Here is a 24,505-nt window from a genome sequence, read left to right as displayed (position 1 = left end):
TGGGAGCACTAGTATAGACAGGGTATCTGAAGGCCTCTGGTATTTTAAACCACTGTGTCCTCCAGGCCTACTCTCACCATGGTTAAGACAACACAGCAGTGAGAATGCTAGCATTTACTATCCCTAATGGAACTGTGCTGGTGGTATGTCGATGATGGGAAATTTGAAGAAAAATGCTAATGCAAAGTGGATGGATGAGTGGGCACTAACCTGGGACATGGGAGACCTCGGTTCAGTTCTCTAGTCTGCCACAGACTTCCTGGGTGAACTCAGCGAAATTGTTTAATCTCTCAGTTCCCCATCTGTAAAATGGGGTCTACCTCACCAGCGGATTGTGAAAATAATGCAAAAAACAGTGAGGGACTCGTATACTATGGTAATAGGGGCCATTGAAGTGCCTAATTTAGATAGCTGGATAGCCCTAGAGCTCCTGGTGAACAAGAGGAGTGCCGAGGGGACGTATCATGAGAGGATACAACATGTGCTGTCCTGAATAGATGCCCCAAAACCAGGGGAACTTGTTCCACCCTTCCACTATACAGACTTGTGCAGAAACTTCAGTCTACGATCAATTTCACCCCAGTTAACTAACTGGGTAAAGTGAAATCAATGGGAAATCACCAGGACTGATTTGTTTCTAAGGCCTTGTCTACATAGCCTCGCGGTTCAGACTACAGGGAGCTGAACTGCAGTGTGCACTAGCCTGTGGCACTGTAACTCCTCTGAGTGGGCTCTACAGGCATAAACTAAAAGGTACCTATTTTACATTAACTTAGTGCTGTTTAAATAGGACTACATCATCATGAACTAGGTACCTTTTAGTTTGTGCCTACATTGTCCACTAATGTTTACTGCAATTCACACCCCTATAGCCCAAATTGTGCCTAAATCTCAATGCCAGACTACCAATCATAAATTAAATTTCCTTCTCTCTACTTGTCTACCAATGGAAATCTATTCCACAGAGGTGCATCTCTAATCTGTCACTATTTATGCATTGTGCATCTTTCACTTACATTGTGAAAAAACTAGCATGAATTCTTTTTCTACTTAAATGATGTCAAACTTTTATTTTCCTGTTGGCATAACTCCAGCTTGCTGGAAAGGCATGCTGAGCTGAGCTCACTTTTTATGGCACGTCTGGGGTTATGCATGCAGGGCTGAACACTCAAGCCCTGTGTTCAGCCTCAGAAAATGCTTGGGGCAGGGTGATGGGGAGGAAGGACATTCTTTTCATAAGCTCATGGACGTTTCAGAAGCCACTGTGAACATGTTCCACTGCCAGTAGGATTTACATGGCAGTGCAGGGGCCTAGCTTGATTTGCTTCTTTAAAAGCAGATTACAGTGAACCTTGAACGACTTGGACTAAATCTGGGTTTGAGATTCACAGTGTTTTGTGAATTGAGAAGGAGGGAGTTTACATTGAATGGAAATCGTAAGTTCTTCATCCCAGTTGGCCAGCCCTCCCTCCCTTTCACCAATACTTGATTCCCTCTAGGCAAGTCCGAGAACTCTCTACTGGCGTCTTCAACGAGGGTCTGATGTCTCCTCCCTCTGCCACTGCCTTCCAAATGACTCTTCCCTAGGTTCTATGACTGCTAAATAGGGCCAATACACCTCCCTAATCTCCAAGGTTATTGTGGAAGAGAGAGAAACTGGCCAAACTCGATCAGGTATGGCATATGGCTCTGTAAAGCAAGTAGAGCCCTGAAGAAACAGTGCAATATTGTAGCTAGCAAATCCTCAGAGGTTCCCTCACAATCAACACTAGGAAGTGAAGCCCCATAATGTCCTTTGTGGTTTCTAGAGAAATCCTGAATTGGGACACTAACGCCACATGGAAACTAAAGCTAGCCACGAATGTGGTGGCTTGCTTGTTTACTGGAATACATTGGCATAAGCAGAAGGAATCCAAACTTGCATGATCTACGCTAGTTGCCTGTGGGGTTTTGAGTAGAGTGTAAAGTATTGGTTTTCATGTGTAAAATTGTAAATAACAACTCAAGAATGTGGTTCACAACATTTTCCATATTGGGCCCTTCCACACTCGCCAGAACCTCCCCCTCACCTAGCTGGGATTCCTCTCACGATTAGCAAGATGGAAGGTGCAGGAGAGTCATGACCTCCTGACATGTGGCTGTGACTCCCAGCTTGGCTTTGGACTTATCAACCAGAGAACCACTTCTCTTCCCTTATCTTACTCCACAGATGAGAATAGCAGAGCCACTTGAACCAAAGTCTCATTGGTGTAGACGAGAGGTGGATGCTGGTTCTCTGTGAGGGACCCATAGCTTTGGAGTTCACTCCTCCCCCACATGCTCTTGGTATAAAATAGCCTGAATTGGATGGCCTGCAGGGCACATGAATGAGCTCATTTTTTTCGAAGCTTTTGAAAAAGGGGGAGGAGATTGTGAGGGATGAGAACTGATGGGGAGAGAGGCAGTTTTCATTTTTATTTTGCCTGGTTCGCTGATTGGGGATTACATGATTTAGAAGTAATATTACAAATCTTAAAGACGATATGATTCAAAGAATGTAAGTTACCATATGGGTAGGCTGAGAGCCTTTTGTCTCAAACCTATATCTCAGGAGTGACTAGATCAGGGGTCGGCAACCTTTCAGAAGTGGTGTGCTGAGTCTTCATTTATTCACTCTAATTTAAGGTTTCACATGCCAGTAATACATTTTAATGTTTTTAGAAGGAATCTTTCTATAAGTCTATAATATATAACTAAACTACTATTGTATGTAAAGTAAACAAGGCTTTTAATATGTTTAAGAAGCTTCATTTAAAATTAAATTAAATGGTAGAGCCTCCCAGACCAGCGGCCAGGACCCAGGCAGTGTGACTGCCACTGAAAATCAGCTCGTGTGCCGCCTTCGGCACCCGTGCCATAGGTTGCCTACCCCTGGACTAGATGAAGTTTGAAATAACTACCTGACAGATAAGATGTTAAATCAATGTCTACAATGCTAAGTTTTACTATAGCCATTGTACTGACACCTTCCAAAAAACCAATGTCCTTCAGAAAAAGACCATACACTCTAAGAATATGGTATTTTTGGAAACTATACATTTGTTTTTAAGTTTTTCACTGCAAATTTCATGAGTTAAAATATTTAGTAAAAATGTAAGTAGGTATTATACCAAACTCCAGAATGTACTGATGGGCTTCATCCACATATCTTATCAACTGCTGAAGGAAACTGTAAGCAAATCGTTTCTCAATGGAAGGTGTGTCTAACTCCAGGTCCTTTAATCCTCTGAAATAAGAAATAAATAAATAATTTCCCACACATTGACTCAATGCAGTCTTAATTCACTAAACAGCCCAAAGCTACCTACTCTGGTACTTCTCAACAGTCTGTTGGGATAAGAAACATTTCTTATTTGGAGCCAAATTTTCTTCTGTCACACATATTTGTCTTATTTATACTTATACTTTAGCCAGTTACATAAAAATACAGATTCCTCAAATAAGGCTTATAGAAAAAGGGTTTTGCTGAAGATATTGATCCCACATTTTAAGCTTCTTTCTCAGTTATGCGTTACTGTCTTACATTGTTTCCCAAGCTTTGACTCCTCCAAGATGAGTAATTTTGAAGCTACCAAAATATTCATATTCACAGAAAAAACATTCAGTAGTAATAGCGCATCAAAACTCAAGCTTTATTTAATCTTTCTCATCGAATTTTTGCCAAAATGGCACTAAAATTTTGTCAGTGGTTCACTCTTTTAAGTTAAAATCATAGGCTAAAATGTTCATAATTGGATGTCTGAGGTTAGACACCCACATCCATATTTATATTTTGGATGGTTTAGACACAACAAATCCTGCATGTAGGTAGAGAGTTAGACTAGGTGAGTCTTGCAGTCCCTTCTAACCCTATGATTCAAATAGCTAAATAATACCTTAATTTTCAGAGAGAATTAAGTGAATAGGACATCTGAAGATCAGGGCCTCTTATTAAATTGTGATTCCCAATCTGTGGCACCCAATTTTGAATTGTTTTACCTTAGATCATCCTATTCAGTATATGATTACTTCCCAATTATTGTTAACTACAATACAGCAGTAAATTTTATCTAAAATACCGTATATTCAACTACAACAGAGTTTGAATTTTAAATGCCTCTCCCCATCTCAATGGAGAGAAGTTTGGTTGGATCAGCAGGAAATGGCTAATTCCTAGAAAGGAAAAGGGAGAGCTCATGCCAACATACTGGAGCTTAGCTTCTTCGTATCTCAAAATGCATGTGGGAATGTGCCTCAAAGAGGGTGAGAGGTTTTTCTGCCTCTCATCCAAGAGAGATGAGGGGAGGTGATTGCCTCTCTCAGCCTACCACACCTCTATTTAAAGCCTTCTTGGGTCTCTGCTATTTCTGCAGAACAAACTGCAGCTGAGCAAAATGCAGCAATGTCTGGAACGAAAAACTGCAGGAGAGCTCACAGATGCATCAGCTAGGGACAATTCTGACATTCCCATGCCCATAGGAGAAGAAGAGTCAGGGCACCCCACTCCACGAGTTAGGGACTGGGCAGCATTAGTGGCAGCTAGAGCAGACGCCAGCCCTGAAGCAAGAGGTAGAAGATCAGCAGCAGCAGCTGGGGATGAGTGGAGACAACCTGGCAGAAGAAGGGGGTCACTTCACAGGGTACTTCCAAGCCACAGAGGAATCTAACCAGGCTTTCCTAGAGCCAAAGACAGCCCTGGCCAGCTGAGGTGGGCAGAAACAATTCCTTGGTACTGGGGGATAGGGGGAATTGCAGACTTGAGGCCTGTTCCCCCTCTCAACATCCCCAGGGCAGTGGAAGGGGCTGAGAGTCCTCCCCTGAGTGTGGAATACAAAGTAGAAAGCAGGTGATGGAGCAGGGGAACCCAATGGAGCTGAGAGTACTCAGATACAGGGGAGCTTTCTGAGGAGCACAGAATAACGGATGCAGAATACCTCCCAGGATTCCCCAGTATACAGGGATTAGAATTCTGCCTGGGCTCTGTGAGCTAGATTGAACAAAGTTTCTGTTTCTGTTCCCCACCCTACCCTTATCATGTACTTATGTAAGAGCCAAGCAGAATTGTTCCCTCATTATCTTAAAAAAAACAAAACCTCTTAAGCTTAACACTCCTTTAGATCCTTTTATATTAAACAAGCTATTAAGGAGGGTTAATTATCTGCTGTGAAGCAAATTCTGCATTGGATGTCAATTTACCTGGAGACAACATATCCATTGATCTGTAGAAACTTGAAAATATCCTGTGCTTTCTCTCGGTCTTTGGCTTTTTCTTTGGCTGTCAGCGTGTCATAGGGAACCAGAAGAGGATGGTTGCCTCCTCCTACTACAAAATGTCAAGAAAATGACAAAGTAGTTAGAAAACATGCGGTGAGATGGCACATCCTTGTTTGTAACAAGTCTGTGATAACATGCAGTGCTTTGTAGGTCACTCTAACAACTAGTAAAATACACGGTAGGTTCCTCTTTACTCTAAAGTACCAATAACATCATAGAATGTCAGGGTTAGAAGGTACCTCAGGACAGGGCAACCCAGAGGATTCAGGGGGCCTGGGGTCTTCCCGCCGCCAAATTGCCACCGAAGACGTGGCACTTTGGTGGCGGGGGAGTCCTTCCACACAGGGACCCGCTGCCAAAGACCCGGAGCAGAAGAAGCTCCAGGGGCCCAAGCCCCGCGAGAGTTTTCTGGGGCCCCCAGAGCAAGTGAAGGACCACTCTCCAGGGTCCTCGAAAAATTCTTGTGGGGGCCCCTGCGGAGCCTGGGGCAAATTGCCCCACTTGCCCTCCTTCCCCCTTGGCAGCCCTGCCTCAGGAGGTTATCTAGTACAACCCCCTGCTCAAAGCAGGACCAATCCCCAGACAGATTTTTGCCTCAGATACCTAAATGACCCCCTCAAGGATTGAACTCAACCCTGAGTTTAGCAGGCCAATGCTCAAATCACTGAGCTATCCCTCCTCCCTACTTTTCTGTTTCACTAAGCACATTGTTTTTCCACACAGAGTATCTGAATATACATTTAAACTATATTTATAGACCTGACTACACATATATTTGTAATTTAGTCAAATTATCCCAAGACCTGAAAATGTCATGATAGAAAGAAACATCAACATCCTAGATAAAAAAAATTCTAGTAAGGAAAAAGCACTTAAAAAGTTACAGTTATGCCTTGACATTATGCTAGTGATCATGCTTCACAGCACATTATCACTCCCTCACTGCTAAAACTTGTGTCTAGTTAGATTTTAACTCACATTTGTGCTTTTTTCTTCTTTCTACTCACTGTCCAAAAGAAAATGTCCAACATGGCACACTATAGTTATCTTTAAAAGCTCACTATAGTATAATTAGTACATAAATAGTATAATTTAAAAACACTGCTGCTAAATACTGTGTGTCATTGGCTAGTCATACTGAAGTCACTGGCAGAAACTTCTAGGGGGACCAGAATTTGCTCCTTTGAGAAGCAGAGTTCTTTGCTTTTTATAAATACAATGGTAATAACAAAGGGATCACATTTTTAGCAAAATAAAAGCGTATCAAGATAAATATCAAATTGTGATGATCTATTTTATAGTAATAAAAAAAGTCAATACTACATGGAAAATTTGAAAAGCATGATCTTCAGAGATAATTCAGACAACTGATCACTCTAACCAGCTTTTTGTGGTGGAGAGAGAAAAAAGATAATTAAGGAAATAAAATTTAAAATTTTCCAAAAAATATGGCTTTTTAATTTCCCACTGGTTGCAAATACAGCCAATTTTTCATGAGGATAAATCCATAAGATAATTATTACTACTACCAGTGTGCATATTTGCATAAAAATATTATCTCTGAGTTTTTCTTTGGAGTTAAGTATCAGAGGGGTAGCCGTGTTAGTCTGGATCTGTAAAAAGCAACAAAGAGTCCTGTGGCACCTTATAGACTAACAGACGCACTGGAGCATGAACTTTTGTGGGTGAATACCCACTTCATCAGACGCAGGTGGTATTCATCCACGAAAGCTTATGCTCCAATACATCTGTTAGTCTATAAGGTGCCACAGGACTCTTTGTTGCTTTCTTCGGAGTTAAGAATTCATTAGCTCTCAGTACTTATTTTCCACCTGAAGTCACCATTCTCTAACAGGGTACAATTAATTGCTGTGGAAATTACTATGAAGTCACAAAAAATGGTAACTTCAGGTAAGTATTTTGTTATCACATCAAGTCTCTGATAAAAATATAACATTAAGGAAACCAATCCAATTCAGAAAACACTACAAATAAGAAGAGATGTTTTCAAAAAGAAGATTCTTTAGAAGTTTCCAGGAGGTCTGAATAAGCTCTTTAAAATGCATGGAAAAATAAACTCTGGCAGGCAAATGTATGTTGTCTCCATTAAAACAAACGGGTGCAGACACTACATTAATGTCAGGTATTTTTGGTTTTCATGTCATGTTTCACACATGCTGCTGAGTTCTCAATGCTATGCCTTTAGATAGACATGAAAAACACATACAAAATAAATAGACATGAAAATCCTATGTAAATCAGAAGAAAGAAAAACAGCCCAACTGAGTTTTTCATTAGTAAGAAGAGCTTGTGCACCTGAGGGAGATTTGCATCAGTAAAAATTGTTTAATAAAATATAAAAGTGTATTGTCTTTGACAAAAAAAGTGTCAACATTCATTATATAGCTGACTGCATGAATATCTATTATTAGATCTTGGGTGAAATCCTGGCACAACTGCAGTCAATGGCAAAACTCGCATAGACTTCAACAGAGCAGGGTTCAACCTTTATGTCTAAGGTCCCAATCTTGTAAACCCTTAGCCATATGAATGGTTCTTATTCACATGAGTATCTCCAGAGAAGCAAATGGGACACCTCACGTGAGTAATAGTTACTCATATTTATAAGAGTATTATTTACATGTTGCTACTTTTATTTTTACTTTCTTACCATTTAGAGAGTCAAATCTCTAAAACGGATGTTTTGTAATTTATTATTAGTTTATGAATTGTTTGTAGATTTCATACAAACTTTTTACTTTAGATGAGCATTTTAAATGCTCACCTATACTTAAAAAAACAAGCCCAGAGCTTCATTAACACCCTTACTGTAAGAACAAGTCAAACACAAAATTAATAAGAAAATACACCATACCAAATTTACATCCAGCACCATCTTTCTATATATTGAACTGCCACAAGTCAGGAAAAAACGAAATTGTTTGACCAAGTTCCATCAAGGTTTGCAGTTTGAAGTCAATCGGATTTGTGCTTCTAAGTCACTTAGGTGCCTTTGAAAAGCTCACCCTTAGGTACCTAAATATGAGCTTAGAAGCCTAATTTTAGACTCCTGGGGGCACATCCTCACCAAGTATAAACTGTACTGTGCCATGTACTGAAGGAGAGGTCTTTCCTTTATTTTTGAAAATTTTGAACTGTGTATAAAAAAGTTCACAAAAACTTAGCAGACTGAAAGTATTGATAACTTTTCACATTAACACTGAAGCAATTTTGTTTTGAAGCGGCCAAGATTTTGTCTCACTAAGACAGAAGCTTTTAATGAAAATACAGTTTTGGCCCCCGATGCTGCAACACTTATGAACATGCTTAAAGTTTAGCAACATACGCAGTTGCACTGTAGTCAGTGAGTTGCATTGTAGTTCATGTGAGTAAAGTTTTGTACAAGCCTGAGTGGTTGAGTGTTGGTGCCTTCACGTACAACATTTTTGTTTCCTACAGCAGTTTTGTAATATTCAAGGTAGGGACATTAAAAAAAAAGAATCCAGCATTTATGGTTTAGTTAACTACGAATTTATATCTACAGTTGCAATAGTACACATCTGAATTAGGTTTATAAGGTCTCTATCTAATTTACATTAATTTTTCAATCAATGATTTAAATTGTTCTACCTTGCATGGAGATGCTACATATTCTGTATGCAATGCATGGATAAAGGACTCAATAAAATTAGAATTTTAAAGCCTCCCAGAAAAGCCAGTAAACTACAGCTTGTTGGAATCATGCATTTTCCCTCTGTGAAACGGCAACCCACATAGATATGCCCTCACATCAAAAAGACTCATATTTCATAATTGGAGATGGTGAAAAGATCCACATGTACAAGGAGAGAACTCTATAAAGAATATTATTGTACTGAATACACCTGACCATTAGGTGACAGCAGAGGATCATAATTTGAAAGATCTTTCTGCAAAAAATAAAAAAACTATACAAGATAATATAACCCTATGTATACACATGACCGGTATCAGATATCTAAATTATTATACTGCCATTTTCATCTGTGGGAAACCAGATATATTCACTATATCACAAAAAGGCAAATATACTGGAAAATCATAACAATTTTTCACCTGCCAAACCAATCCACACTTCTTACCAAGTAGCACCCAGCCTATCATTCATCGTAACTCCCTGCAAGGTTTTCAATAAAAACACACCCCTCTTTATGCTTCCTTCCTTTCCTGTAAATCCCCTTATTTAATGAGTGCACAGCGGCAACACCTCTGCCTTTTCAGGCGCCAAATACACCTCCCTATTCCAAATGTCTAATCTTCCGGCAACATTCCTCAGAAATCCAAATCCCCTCCCCCTAAACTGGCTACTTAGGTTAGATACATTTTATTTTTAAAAAAAAATCGCAAAGAAAGTGAAATGAGGGGAAATGTAATGGAATATATGGAAATTCACTCTCTTATTCATCCAACACAAAGTCAACCAGATAAGGCCTTAATGCTCAGTAATACTAAGGTTTCATTTATACATTTACTGACAATGGTTCAAAATTCTGCCTTCAGTCATACACATGTAACCCCATTTGAGTCAGTAGGAATGTGTATGATTAACACAGTGCAATCTGGCAAATAGCCAGTATCTATAGAGCTCTAGTTTAAATACACGTATGGAGGTATCAAGCCACCATTAAAACACTAGCTACCACTGTACAATATATAGAAATTGAGATAAAAAAGAAAAAAATTCCATATTTGCTCTTTGCCTTGGCATCTTTGGGTGAGAAAAAAACCCCTAAATTCCAGTCAGTGAAATGTACAATGCCATTACTATTTTTTTCCCATGAAGAAATTAAAAGATTATAACATCTACAGCAGCGGTGGGCCGCATCCAGCCCTTCAGACCTTTTAATCCGGCCCTGGAGTTCCCTCCGGGGAGTAGAGTTGGGCCTGCCCCACTCTGGCACTCCAACCAGGGAGTGGGGTGTGGGCTTGCCCTGTTTGGCGCATGACGTGACTCCACACAGCTCCTGCAAGCAGCAGCATGTCGCCCCTCGGACTCCTACATCGGGAACTGCGGCCAATGGGACCTGAAGGGGAGGCACTTGCGCATAGAGCCTCCTGGCCACGCCTCCACATAGGAGCTGGAAACGGCACATGCCGCTGCTTCCGGGAGCTGCTTAGGTGGAGCCTGCACCCCTGAGCCCCTCCTGTGCCCCAACCCGCTGCCTTAGCCCTAATCCCCATCCCGCCCTTCAAGCCCATCAGTCCCAGCCCAGAGCCCTCTCCTGCATCCTGAACTCCTCATTTCTGGCCTCACCCCAGAGCCTGCACCCGCAACCAGAGCCCTCACCCCCTCCTACACACCAATCCCCAATTTCGTGAGCATTCATGGCCCCGCCATACAATTTCTATACCCAGATGTGGCCCTCAGGCCAAAAAGTTTGCCCATCCTGATCTACAGAATAAAATGTTAGCATTAAAGCAGAAAAAAACAAAAATAAAAAAAAACACACTTAACTTTCTTTAACACAAAAGAAAACATAACAAGTAACAACTATCGTGTACAGTAATATTTACCATCTGGACCAGAAGATATTAGACAGAGTACACTCCTTGTGAAGCCAAGGAACTAATCTAGGATTAATCACATTTGTCAATTTAATGTGTAATGAATATAATTCTTGATTAATACACTGCTGGATAATTTGGCAATATGTAGAGTAGTGTGAATGAAGTCTAACTCTTGTGACCAAGAGTCTGGTATCACACGGGAAATAAAATAAATAAAAGAAACCAAATGCAATACAATCATCAGGATGTATAGAAGTCTTAGTTAAACAAGCTCTTGTCCTCTCTTTTTCCTTATTGAATTAGACTAAATTCTCTGGGGGTATGGACTGTCTCACTCCGTATTTCCAAGAAGTCTCCAACACTCTTGTGGATGTTCAAAAATAATAAGGATCATGATAATAAAGTAATCTGAAAACTGTGAACAATTGTTTTGTCATAATGTCTGATTTTTGGGTCAATTTTAAACCAATGGTTTTATTTCTTTTTTAATCTGACTTTCTTTAATACTGCATCATAAACGTACAAGCTAAGTTGAGTCACTCTGAACTTAAAATACCTCAAAACCCCCCAAAAACAAACAAGCAGAAACACCCACAGGATTACCTTTTGATTCCAGTTCCATTTTCTTTTTCTTTGCCCATATGTTATGGTAGTTTTCAGCCATCATTTCAGCCATTGCCTTAAGAAAATGGAGAAGTTAATGATTTATGTTATAATGGCTCATCTCAAAGAAAGGTAATTTTTCAGTTTATACTTAATATCAAGATATTGTAATGTAGGTGATATATAAAATTACATTTAAATGTTCAATTGCAAACTGTCATTTTTATTGATTAGTCAAATTGACAAATCTGGAACTCAACAGCCAAACCCAGTACAGTTATTTCTTCTGCACTGATTTTCTCCCTCAACCTTGCACAAAGACCAAAGAAACCAATTTTGTATGAAGTACTACATCAGGCTGGGCGATGGAATCCATCCCCAAAGGCGCAGGTAAGCACAGAACCTCTCGTCCTACGCTCCTGCTGCTCCAGCACTTCGTAGTGGGTCAGCAATGACTTTGCACCCCTTACATGGGTGTTTTCTATTCACTGGATCCAGATAATTGTGGATCTACTGCCACAATCTCAATAGCACTTCTCATTCCTGTTAGGGGACTGGAGAGCTCCCATACAGGCTGTACCCTTAGATGCTCCTGTATCCCTGGGGTGAGACAAATTTGCCCTTCTTGTTTTAATGTTCATCTCATCCCTGTTTTAATATGTCTTGATTAATGTTGTAATACATGTTTGGGTTCCACATTTCTCAGCAGTAGAGGGAGCTATAATGGGGCTGTCCAGGCAGGCTCTGCATGTGACCATTACAAGCCAGGTATATAACTTGAGAGAGATGGGGTGGGGTTAAGTGCTTTTACATGTTGAGAGATGACAGACTGAACAGAGAGGAAGGTTTGTCTGCTCGCATCTGGTACGCCTTGCCCAGCTGGAAGTGAGATTGCTTACTTTACTTATTGTATTATAGCTTAGGAGCATTCACTTGGATTCTATTGTAGTTTTCAAAATATAGTTAAAACCTACCTGGGTCTCTCAAACTTAATTGAACTGCTCTAGGGGAAAGGGCAGTTTGTAACATTCCTTTTGTGCTATGGTATGTAGACGTGATGCGCAGTTCCTATTGCTTTCAATGCAATGTTTCATTGCTTATATATGAAAACTAGTGCACTAACTATGGATTTAGATCAGGCCTGCACAACTCGTAAAGCGGCAAGGGCTGAAACCCACCGGCCCCACCAAAACACACCCCCACATGCCACCCAGCCCCTCCAAAACACCCCGTCCCTATATTACTGCACACAGCAGTACTAAAAATTAAAATACTGAAAATGGATGCTCCCCTCCAGTCACTGACTTGCCCCTCGCCTCCTCACTCCACCCTGAAGTATAAAGCCTCGCTGCCACTACCCGCCTACTTGGCTCGTCATTCCCCCATGAAATTAGGGGAGGGGAAAAGGGGGGCAATTTGAAGGGATTTTCTGGGGCTATGAACTAAGGGGAGGGGAAAGGGGGGCAGTGTGAAGGGATTGGATGTGACTGTCCAACACACAAACACAGGGAGCTCAGGAGGGGGAGGGGAGCAGCAGTGTGATAGGGGGCGGGAAGGGAGAAGGTCCCTGGATCAGGGAAGGGGGCAGTAGTCGGGGCAGGGCAGGTGCAACACACAGACACACACACACACACACACGTCTCCCCCTGGGATTTCCTGGCTGCCCACAGACAATTCAACACCCCCCTACCCATCACTATGGAGGCCGCCCTGGGACCAACCAGTGCAGTAGCCACCCCACCCCCAACTGAAGGGGGCAGCTTGGGCGTGGTGTTTCGGCCCAGGCCCCCCACCGCCAGCTGCAGCTCAAGTCCAGGCTGGGAGCCCCTCCCCTCGCTCGGCACTTACCGGCTCTGCCTCGTGCCCAGCGCTTCCTGCCTCAGCAGGCACCAGAAGTGACGCACCTGCTGTATGCCAGGTGGGGGGAGCGAGAGACAGAGTCATGTGCGGTTCTGGCCATTAGGGCGGTTGGATGGTGGCGCGCACGAGGCTGTGAGACGAGCCTCCCTCCCCCTGGGCATGGTGTGAACCCAGCAGCCCCACCCCACCACTTGCCACACAGTGAGCCCACGCAGGTCGCATGCAGCCTGGGGGCCGCATGTTGTACAGGCCTGATTTAGATGCAAGCTTGAAAATTTTGGCTATAACCTGTCTTCAGACTAAGACAATCTCTAGGAAAAGATGGGTATATTAGAACACCTTCTTAGGACAAAAAACATCATTTATATATATTTAATTTAACAATTCCAAAAATCCAAACACCAACTTTTTACTACAGTCAAAGTAGTTGCCTTTCCAAAAGCCACCAACTTAAGTCAAAGTTGGAGCATGTAGGCTAAGTTCTTATTTAAGATACATTAAAACCTCAAAAAAAAAAAGTTATATCAAACCGAATTACAACTCACATTTACGTGTTATCTCTCACAAATGCATTGCTCATGTGCCTGAAAATTACTAGAAAAATTGCAACCAGACATAATGATGCAAATGAAATTTTAGTTACATTTGTTTAGTTCGGGTGATGTTATTGATTGCGGAACAAAAGTAGGCTTCTAACCAAAAGCTAGCTTCAAACATAACTGGCGAAACTAGCCACTCGCGATCATAAGGACAGTCAGCATTGAATTCTAACTCACTGGATGGCTGTAAACAAAGGGGAATTATCAGTGACAAATGGCAGATAATGTGGTGTAAAATAATGAGCATGGGATTGGTATTCCCAAAGTCCTGAATTCTAAATTTAGCTCTAGTTCTAATGCCAGTTATTTGCAGTTTGGCCCTGAGTAAATCACTTAACTTCTCTGCTTTAAGTTTCCCAAGCTGTAATACTGCAATAAATGCTTATCTACATCCCAGCAGTAGTGTGAGGGTTAACTAATGTTTGTATTTGAATATGCAAAGTCCTGCATAAGTGCTAAGCATAGTTATAATCAGGGCTGGCGCTTCCATAGGGCACCAGGATTTGGGAGGGCGGCAGACTGCTCCGGTGGACCTCTCGCAGGCTTGCCTGCGGACGGTTTGCTGGCCCAGCGGCTCCGGTGGAGCATCTGCAGGCATGCCAGCGGCAGGTCCACTGGAGCCGCAGGACCAGAGGAACGTCCGCAGGAATGCTTGCGGGAGGTCTGCCGGAGCCGCGGGACCAGCGAGCCGGCCCTGCGCCTACGGCACCAAAAACCCTCACGCCGTTTCTGGTTATAATAATGAAGATGCATTCATTTGGGGTAAGTCCAGAGTCGAATGCTGCAGGAACTAGTATGACTCAATTTTATTCAAAATCTTGAGAAGCTATTAGTAAGTTTAATGGCTTACTAGTTAAAATATAGCAATGATATTTAATTGGGAGGAATTGCAAACTCCAGGCAAAGATACACAAAAACCTACAGTGGTTAGAAATAGAGACTGGAAACAAGAACCTGAGAAAATTCAGTTTGAGACATTGGGGAAAAAATAAACTAACACACAAATATTCAAAGTGACAAAGATATTGAACTTGGAAAGCACAAATGCCAAAAGACAGCTAGGATCGGTAGTGGACCTGAAACTAGATCTATTAGAACATTGCAATCCAATAGTTTATCCACTAAGTGATATTTTAGGATTGCATATGTAAAAAAAAATAAAATAAAAAAAAAATCAGAGAGACCAGTTAATAGCGCCACTTCATACAACTCTGTATTAATGCATTCAGTTCAGGCATCTCAATGCCAGAAATACACAGGAAATTCAGAGAATAATAATAAACATTATGAATAAGCCAAAGGGACATAACTAAGATACAGACAAAAACCTAATTATGTGTAGAGTGACCATATGACAGCCAAAGGAGAGATGACAGTAATCTACAAGTGCTGTGTGTCTGACCTGTGTTCGGCAAACTCCAGAGCAGAAGAGAAAATACTTCCAGGAGTCACAGGGGATATTAATTAGAAGTAATGGCATATAATTAAGGGGGGAAAAGGATATAGCAACAAATCATATATTTTAAGACCAATAAATACTCCTGTGTCAATACTTATTATGAAACTTACATACGTTTCTGCATCCCCTGCTGTATCAAAGATACATAGGAGGCTTAAGTTAGGCACAGAGAAAGAGGGATGCTGAGATTGTGGATGTGGTAAGTACCACCACTTCTCTTTTCCATTTCTACAGTGTTTCAAAACTTTCATTTTGTTATTAGAATTGCTGGGCAAAGAGAGTCTTGAATTTCATTTCACAATGGAAAAAACTAGAGCACCTTGTTCTTGCTCATTGACTTCAAGCAATCAACCTGGTGACGAATCTGGATATGAAACTTACAGGAAGTTATTTCTAAGGGAACTGTGTGTGTGGTGGCCATCCTGATTTTCATAGATTCATAGACTCTAGGACTGGAAGGGACCTCGAGAGTCATCGAGTCCAGTCCCCTGCCCTCATGGCAGGACCAAATACTGTCTAGACCATCCCTGACAGACATTTATCAGATGTTAAACAATATTGACTCGGCAGCTCTTAAGAGTAGTGGAAGCATCGGTAAAGATCTATATATCAACCACAGCTGATAATATTTCTGTAAAAATAAATACTTTTAAAACATCACTGTCCATTTATTTATCACTTCAAAAGTTATTTTATTTTTACTGGCTACTGATTATAAATCTGATGAAAGATTAAAATTGAAAAAATCATGCCCCCAGTTAATTTCTCTCTTTCCTTCTTCATAAATACAAGGTGGTTTTTCATAAGGCTGACTCAAGACCTGGCATTTATTTATTTCAGAAAGAAGAGTAGCGAGACATTTACTTTGAAAAACAGCAGACCATGAACGTTGCTAACAGCTACATACAAAACTAAAAGACTGATCTTGCAAGCCCTTGTGTGCAGAACTCCCATTAACATCAGATGTTTTGCACACAGGGGGATTCCAGGGTCAATTGTCCCGTAAGTAAAATGTTAAGTTTTCAGTCTTAACAATGCCTTTTGAATGAACTAAAACTACAGGACACTGAACTTTTATTTTACATAAATCCATAAAAGAAAATTTTATGCATTTATATTTTTTTAAACTTAACTACAATAATACTTACATGCAGATCTCTGGAGAGGGTAACATTGCTCATGTCGATAGCTCGAGGGCTGTAACCATGGGCTGCGTCTACAGACACCTGAATGACCGATGTGCAAAAAAGCAATGACATATTACAAATACTAGGTCGTAATAGATTCATGTAACCTAGATATTCTAGGCAATCAACTAGCTAAAGAAAAAGCAAACTTGAGGTAGAAAGGAGCACTTACATATATATTGGCAGAAAAACAGAGCATTACATGAGAGTTACTTTAATTTTCTTTTCTTTTTTTGCCTGACAACAGTAATACTAAAATTGGAAAGATTAACTGGAACCAGGGGTAGATTTAAGAACACAGATTAGTCAGATAGTTACAACGCAAACATTGCCAGTTATTTTCAGAGAAAGGTCACAATCAAGCAAAAATCTCTTCTGCTTAAATGGAAGTTTTGCCTGAACAAAGATTTCAGATTTGAGCTCAGTGTGAAAAATACTGTATTAAAGAACTACAACCAAGCCACCAAGTTTTGTATAGAATTTATTCTAAAAAAGTAGCGATAAGAGATCTGCTTTCTTGAATTTTCTTCAGAACACACTAACACAAAGGGGATAAGGCCAGACAGTGAGAGACCAGTAACTAGCTCCACGACTATGCTTACTAAACAGGGCTTTGGAGCAGAGCCCAGAGCCGGAGAGCAGAGCAGCTCCAGAGCAGTGGAGCTGCAGGTTTTTGACAGGAGTTGAGTGGAGCTGGAGCACAGCTCCAAAACCCTGATTACTAAAAGTACAGTATTGGCAAAAAAGAAATCCTCAGTACTATTGTTAGAACCTTTAGATTAGGAATGATTGGAAATTTTGCCAAAAGTGCTTTTGATGGAAAACTGAGCACTGATTCAGATTTTCAAATGTGAGAGTTAAAAAAAAAACAAAACAAAAACAAAAACAAACAAACAAAAACAGTAATTTCTGTGATAGGTCTAAAATATCATCAGTCCTCATAATGACACTTTCGTCTTCTGAAAATATTTATATTTATGTACTGGAGAGTCAATGGACCCCTTTGAAAAATGCCTCCTGTTGATCCTTAAGAATATCTTTCAGGACAGTGTGTTTAGAATTATACACACAACTCCTATGAACAACAGACTGAAAACATATTCCTTTTTTTCTCACTGACACAAAATAATGTTTTCCTAATGACAACAGTTCAAACAGCACTGGACATAAGAATGGCCACACTGGGTCAACCCAATGGTCAGTCTAGCCTAGTACCTTGTCTTCTGACGGTGGACAGTGCCAGATACATCAGAGGGAATGAACAGAACAGGGCAATTATACAGTGATCCATCCCCTGTCATCCAGTCCCAGCTTCTAGCAGTCAGATGACACCCAGAGCATGAGGTTGCACCCCTGACCATCTTAGCTAATAACCACTGATGGATCTATCTTCCATGAACTTATCTACGGTAATTGTTTTTTGAGGACAGTTATTATTTTGGCAACATGATCCACAGTTTAACTGTGCATTGTGTGAAGAAGCACTTCTTTATGTTTGTTTTAAACCTGCTACTATTTTCATTGGGTGAGCCCCTGTTTTTTGCATTATATGAAAGAGGAATTAACATTTCCCTATTTACTTTCTCCACACCATTTATTATTTTAAAGACCTCTCTCATATCCCCGCTTAGTCATCTCTTTGTGAAGCTGAACAATCCCAGTTTTTTTAATCTCTCCTCATATGAAAGCTGCTTCATGCCACTTATCATTTTTGTTGCCCTTCTCTGTACTTTTCCAATTCTAATATATCTATTTTGACATGGAGTGAGTGGAACAGCATGAGTATTCAAAGTGTGAGCGTACCATGGATTTATATAGTGGCATATAGTGGTGGTATTTTCTGTCTGATTATCTATCCCTTTCCTCACATTCTTAGTTTTTTTGATTGTTGCTGCACATTGAGAAGATGTTTTGAGAGAACTATCACAATGACTTCAAGATTTCTTTCTACAGTGGTAACAGCACATTTAGACCCTATTGTTTTCTATGTGCAGTTGGGATTATGTTTTCCAGTGTGCCTCACTTTGCATTACATTATCATAAACAGTATCATAACTGACTCTAAACAAAGCAAAAAAAAATAAAAAATTACATTATTTTTTCAATCTCAATTTTAAAAAAATGTTTAATACCAAATTATGTGGGAAATACGCTATAGGGAGATCTAACCAACTGGACATTTTCAGCTTGTTAATTCAGTCTTTTTGAGATATATTTTTTATTTACACAAAGTTTCCTTTTTTTTTTTTAAACCACAAGCATTTTTTCACGCTGGCACAATTTGTAAGCATGATAACAGATTTTGCTTACACTTTCATGTTTGGGCTATGCCTAAACAGGGAACATTACAACTGAAAAGGAGAGTTTTCAGGAAGTTTTGAGCATGTGAAACAAGAGGTTAATAGACATGTGAACTTTAGCTTCAAGTGAGTGCTATAATAAAGGTACATGGGGGAAGCTCAAGAACATCCCAAGTAGATTTTGACACTTGCATTTTAAATACACCATCCCGGTAAAAAGACAGGAGCACACAAAATCAGTACATAGTCATTAATAAAATGGCTTGAAGTCTAACACAGTACTCACCTGACTTGTCTGAGATATGCGACGTGTCCGATTATAAAGGGCCATACTATCTCCCTCCCTTGTCCTTTCAATCCGCCAACCCCAAGCTAGCATGGTTTTCAAAGATTCTTTGATTGGCCACCGATAAATTTCTTTTTCCTAGGGGAAGTACACATTAGAGTGACTGAGGATTATATAACAGAGTGGAATAAAATCTGATGCATTATCACTAGCCCTCTGCCCTGTTGTGTAGCATTGCAAATTTACATCCACTGAGACAAATTGCAAACAGTCTGCAGTGCCCTAGAAACAGCAAAGAAACAGTCTGTGCATACATAAGGAGGCCAATTAAGAGAAATAGTAAGGGCAACTATTTATTCTCAAACCACTTATGTGAACCAAATCATATGGACATGTGATATATGAACTTTTTCAGTCTCATAGATAAGTAAGGCTACATTTCAGTCATGAGTATTTTTAGTAAAAGTCACAGACAGGTCATGGACAGTAAACAAAAATTCATGGCTCGTGACCTGTCCATGACTTTTAGTATGTACCCCACTAAAACTTGGGGAGGGCTGCCCGGGGATGCCATGGGTGCTGGGGGAGGGTGGCCTGGGTGCTTGGGGTTGGGAGGGAGTGGGTGCCGGCCCACAGACCGGACCCCTGCAGGTGCTGGAGCGGGGGTTGGTGAGGCTGGCAGGCTCCCTACCTGGCTATGTGCCCTCTTCCCCCTCCCCCCCCGCACTAGCAGAGTCTGGGTGTGAGAGGGGGTAGGGGGTTGGGGCCCAGGATAGGGTGAGGCAGGCCCTGGGCAGTGCTTACCCAGGGGGCTCTCCAAAAGCGGTGACATCCCTCACTTTCAGCTCCTAGGTGGAGGAATGGCCAGGCAACTCTGCATTCTGCCTCCACCTGCAGACACCACCCCTGCAGTTCCCATTGTCAGGGAACTGCCCCTGCAGTGGCCAGTGTGACTGGCACAGGGGCTGCCTGAGCTGCCCCTCAGCCAAGTGCACCAGCTGCAGCATAAGTCATGAAAAGTCATGGAGTCCATGACTTCCATGACAAACTTGCAGCCTTACAGATGAGTTATGCAGAAGAGGTCTGGCCTTGCCATGGCTTCAGAATCAGAGGGCTGATGGTGATAATGACAGTGCATTGTGCTAGCACACTCTAATATGAATATAAAAGTGACAAGAATTGTTAATTTATCATGTGTACCAAAGTACTTTTTCTAGTCCTTGAAATAAACACCAAACCAAACTAGACAAAGGCTATGTCTTCACTGATCGAAAAGGCATGTTTTTATTGTGGGATAACGAAAATATGTTTGCTATCACACATTGTAAAAACATAGTGGAGACAATGCACTTTAGTTTTACCACAAGGTAAACTTGATGAGGTCAATTATGATTGGGGGCTATGGTGCTGATCTTACCTAGCTATCTTGCAAGAAAAACTACAAGTGTTTTGTCTCCACTTAGGATTGCACAGTGAGGTAACAATCACATTAGTTATCTTGCTGTGTAAAACAAAACAAAAATAAAAACAAACAAAAAACATCTTTGTGTCAGGGAAGACAAAGCCAAAATGCCAAATTTCACAAACAGCCAGTTGCCTCTTATCAAAGATAGAGAAACAAATGTTTAGAAACACCTGTGTAATGAAGAATGAACAAATTCCTCACCTTTTCTGATAACAGTTTATATTGTTTCATTAATGGCTGCACCTTGGAAGACTCAGAATATGTTTCACCATATATCCATCCATTTGCAAACTGAAAAAAGTGAACAAAGAAAGGAAAAAGCAGCAGGAATAAGAAAGAATCATCAGAATTCTTATATTTATTTACTTATGAAAAATAATTGGGGTAATGCTTCTGTAAGACTCTTTTTTATTCAAGTCCAAAACTTTTGCTCCCTTTCCCACCAGCCTCTCACAACCTAACCTCCTGCCCCCACCCCGCACACATACACATACAATAGAATCAGTTAGGTACAGTGTCATTTTTACTTCTGAATATCCAGATTTTTGTTATTTTATCACAACATTTATGTTAACTTAAAGTAAATACATTTGAAAATACTTTCTTAGTTACTATTCTGCCAGGGCGTCTCTATGAAAAAAGTCAACACTCTTTGAGGCATAGACAGCAGATTTTAACACCAAGCCTGTGGTTTTTACAGGGATATAAAATATCTTTTGAAAAAGTAAAACTTAAAGTTTGATGTAACAAAACGACTTAAAAATCTACCAATCACATTTTTCTCAAATACTGTAAAAGTTAAAACACACACACACACACACACACACACACACACACACGAAATGCTGGTATGTTCAAGATCTGACCAGATGAGTGCAGTTATAGAATTCTTGAAAAAAGCAACTCTAAGATAAAAATGATGATACAGTCTTAGCCAGACATCTGATGTAATGCTACAACAACCCCAAAAACTTGAATAAAAAGTTAAGTAGAATCCTCAGAAAATATCCATAATATTCTGAATGCATTTTGATATGAAAATAATATAATGTTACCTTTTCCATTGACCATTTATCATGAGAATGTTCTGCATATTTGTTAATGAAATATTCTAGCTTTTCAGGAATTGTAATACTGAAAAAGAAAAGAACATGTTTCAATATATTATATATGTTATAATTTGAAAAGGTTCTTTTTAAAGAAAATTTCTGAAAAATTAGAGAGCACTATATATTCCCAATTAGAGTGTACTGTTGTGCTGGCTTCCCCATACAGATTCTGATACAAAACCCACTGAAATCAGTGAAAAGCCTCCTATAGGCTGGAGACATATCAGTGTAAGAGACAGAGGAGGAGAAAGACCTAGGTGTATTAGTTGATCACAGGATGACTATGAGCCACCAATGTGATGAGGCCATGAAAAAGGCAAATGCAATCCTAGGATGCACCAGTAGATACAGAAAAGTGTTGTTACTATTATACAAGGCACTGATGAGACCACATCCGGAATACCATGTGCAATTCTGGTCTCCCATGTTTAAGAAAAATGAATTTAAACTGAAACAGCTGCAGAGAAGGGCTACTAGGATGATCCGAGGAATGGAAAACCTACTTTATGAGAGGAAACTCAAAGAGCTTGGCCTGTTTAGCCTAACCAACAGAAGGCTGAGGGGAAGTATGATTGCTGTCTATAAATATATCAGAGGGATAAATGACAGGGAAGGAGAGGAATTATTTAAGGTAAGTGCCAGTGTTGATACAAGAACAAAGGGCAATAAACTGGCCATCAACAAGTTTAGGCTTTAAATTAGATGAAGGTTTCTAACCAACAAATGAGTGACATTTTGGAACAGCCTTCAAAGGGGAGCAGTGGGACAATAAACTTAACTGGCTTTGCGACCGAGCTTGATAAGTTTATGGAGGGGATGGTGTGATGAGACTGCCTACAATGCCGTGTGGCCCATCAGCAACTGCTAGCAGGAAATATCCCCAATGGCTGGAGATGGCACACTAGATCGAGAAGACTCTGAGGCCTGGTCTATACTACGCGTTTAAACCGAATTTAGCAGCATTAAACCCATTTAACCCTACACCCGTCCACACAACGAGGCCCTTTATATTGATAAACAGGGCTCTTTAAACCGGTTTCTGTACTCCTCCCCAATGAGAGGAATAGCGCTGAAATCGGTATTGTCATGTCGGATTAGAGTTAGTGTGGCCGCAAATCGACGGTATTGGCCTCCGGGCGGTATTCCACAGTGCACTATTGTGACTGCTCTGGAAAGCCATCTGAACTCGGATGCACTGGCCAGGTAGACAGGAAAACCCACGCGAACTTTTGAATTTCATTTCCTGTTTGGCCAGCATGGAGAGCTCACCAGCACAGGTGGCCACTAGCCCAGACAATGAAGCCATGGAAGGGACCTCTGGTGAGTGTACCTTTGTAAATATAAAACATGGTTTAAAAGCAAGTGTTTTTTAATGATTAATTTGCCATGAGGACTTGGGATGCATTTGCGGCCAGTACAGTTATTGGAAAAGTCTGTTAACATGTCTGGAGATGGAGCGGAAATCCTCCAAGGACATCATGAAGGTACTCCTGGAGGTACTTCAAAAGCCTTTGCAGAAGTTTTCTGGGCAGGGCAGCCTTATTCCGTTCTCCACGGTAGGACACTTGACCACGCCATGCATGTAGCAAGTAATCTGGTATCATTGCATGACAAAGCCTAGCTGCGTATGGTCCCGGTGATTGCTGGCATTCAAGCAACATCCGTTCTTTATCTCACTGTGTTATCCTCAGGAGAGTGATATCGTTCATGGTAACCTAGTTGAAATTCAGGAATTTAATTAAGGGGACCAGAGACATGGCCATTCCTACTGGGCTGTTTGCCTGTTGCTTAAAAGAAATCCTTCCTTGCAGGTAGCCAAGCAGGGGGGGGGGGGGGGTAATTGGCTGAGCTTTTGAGTTTTTTAGCAGGATTTCCTGCTAGCAGTTTATGATCTTCCATGATACCAGCCACGCATGGGGGGAGGGGTAAAGCGATCATCCCAGAGAATTGGATGGGGGGTGGTTTCTCTGCTGCTGCATGTTAACAGGAAAGAAGCAGCACTGAACGGGATTTGCTTGGTATTTGGGAAAGGAGGGCACTGTGTATATGAAGGCTGCAGAAGCCGAAAGACAATGGCTTACCATGGCCGCATGCAAGCTGAATTCTGCTGCCCGGACCTGCGTCTGTGAGATCTCTAACACCAGAGCCGCAGGCACTCAATATTAAGATGCAAAATGCGACCTTGTAGTGAAATCACATGTGCTATGTAAGGTGAATAGTGTTGTTCACCGTGAAAGAGTATAACCATTGTTCTGTAAAATGTATCTTTTTAAATACTTCTCTCCCTTTTTTCCCTCCCTCATGCAGCTGCAAATTTTTCAAGCCTCCCTACTCCATCCCGAAGGCTATCTCAGATAAAGCGGAGGAAAAAAAAGACGCGAGACGAAATGTTCTCGGAAATCATGGAAGTGACCCGCAATGAAAGAGCTCATCTGAATGAGTGGAAGGACGTGGTATCAAATTACAGGAAAGATGCCAGTGAACGTGTGAGGACAGGAGAGGATGATGCTCGAGATGAGAGGTGGCGGCAGGAAGATCAGAGGGTAGGCAGGAAGATCAGCGGTGGCTGGGATGCTGCTGGGCTGCTGCGTGATCAAACTGACATCCTCCGACGTCTGGTGGAGCTTCAGGAACAGCAGCAGGATCACAGAGTGCCGCTGCAGCCCCTGTGTAACCACCCCACCCCTCACCATGTTCCATATCCTCCTCACCCAGACGTGTAAGAACGCGTGGGGGAAGGCTTCGTGCACCCGCCACTCCACCCCCGTGGACAGCCCAACCAAAAGGCTGTCATTACT

The 24,505-nt window shown here is 41.2% G+C and overlaps 1 protein-coding gene across 3 annotated transcripts in view; it reads right to left on the bottom strand.

Moving 5' to 3' along the window:
• The window catches only part of RYR2 (ryanodine receptor 2), a 749,362-nt gene that overhangs the window by 217,018 nt on the left and 507,839 nt on the right, over positions 1-24,505 (bottom strand). For all 3 annotated transcript variants that reach the window (XM_075064183.1, XM_075064184.1, XM_075064185.1), the window contains exons 54-60: positions 21,654-21,732; positions 20,800-20,889; positions 19,134-19,271; positions 16,509-16,586; positions 11,443-11,518; positions 5,215-5,341; positions 3,150-3,265 (exon numbers count right to left, since the gene is read on the bottom strand). In XM_075064183.1, coding sequence (XP_074920284.1) covers positions 3,150-3,265; positions 5,215-5,341; positions 11,443-11,518; positions 16,509-16,586; positions 19,134-19,271; positions 20,800-20,889; positions 21,654-21,732 — 704 coding nt within the window. The remainder of the gene's footprint in view (positions 1-3,149; positions 3,266-5,214; positions 5,342-11,442; positions 11,519-16,508; positions 16,587-19,133; positions 19,272-20,799; positions 20,890-21,653; positions 21,733-24,505) is intronic.

This window comes from Chelonoidis abingdonii, chromosome 3, assembly GCF_003597395.2.
Source record: "Chelonoidis abingdonii isolate Lonesome George chromosome 3, CheloAbing_2.0, whole genome shotgun sequence".
Taxonomy (NCBI): Eukaryota; Metazoa; Chordata; order Testudines; family Testudinidae; genus Chelonoidis; species Chelonoidis abingdonii.
The sequence above is the reverse complement of the archived record's forward strand: the minus strand, read 5'-3'. Positions and strand labels throughout refer to the sequence as shown.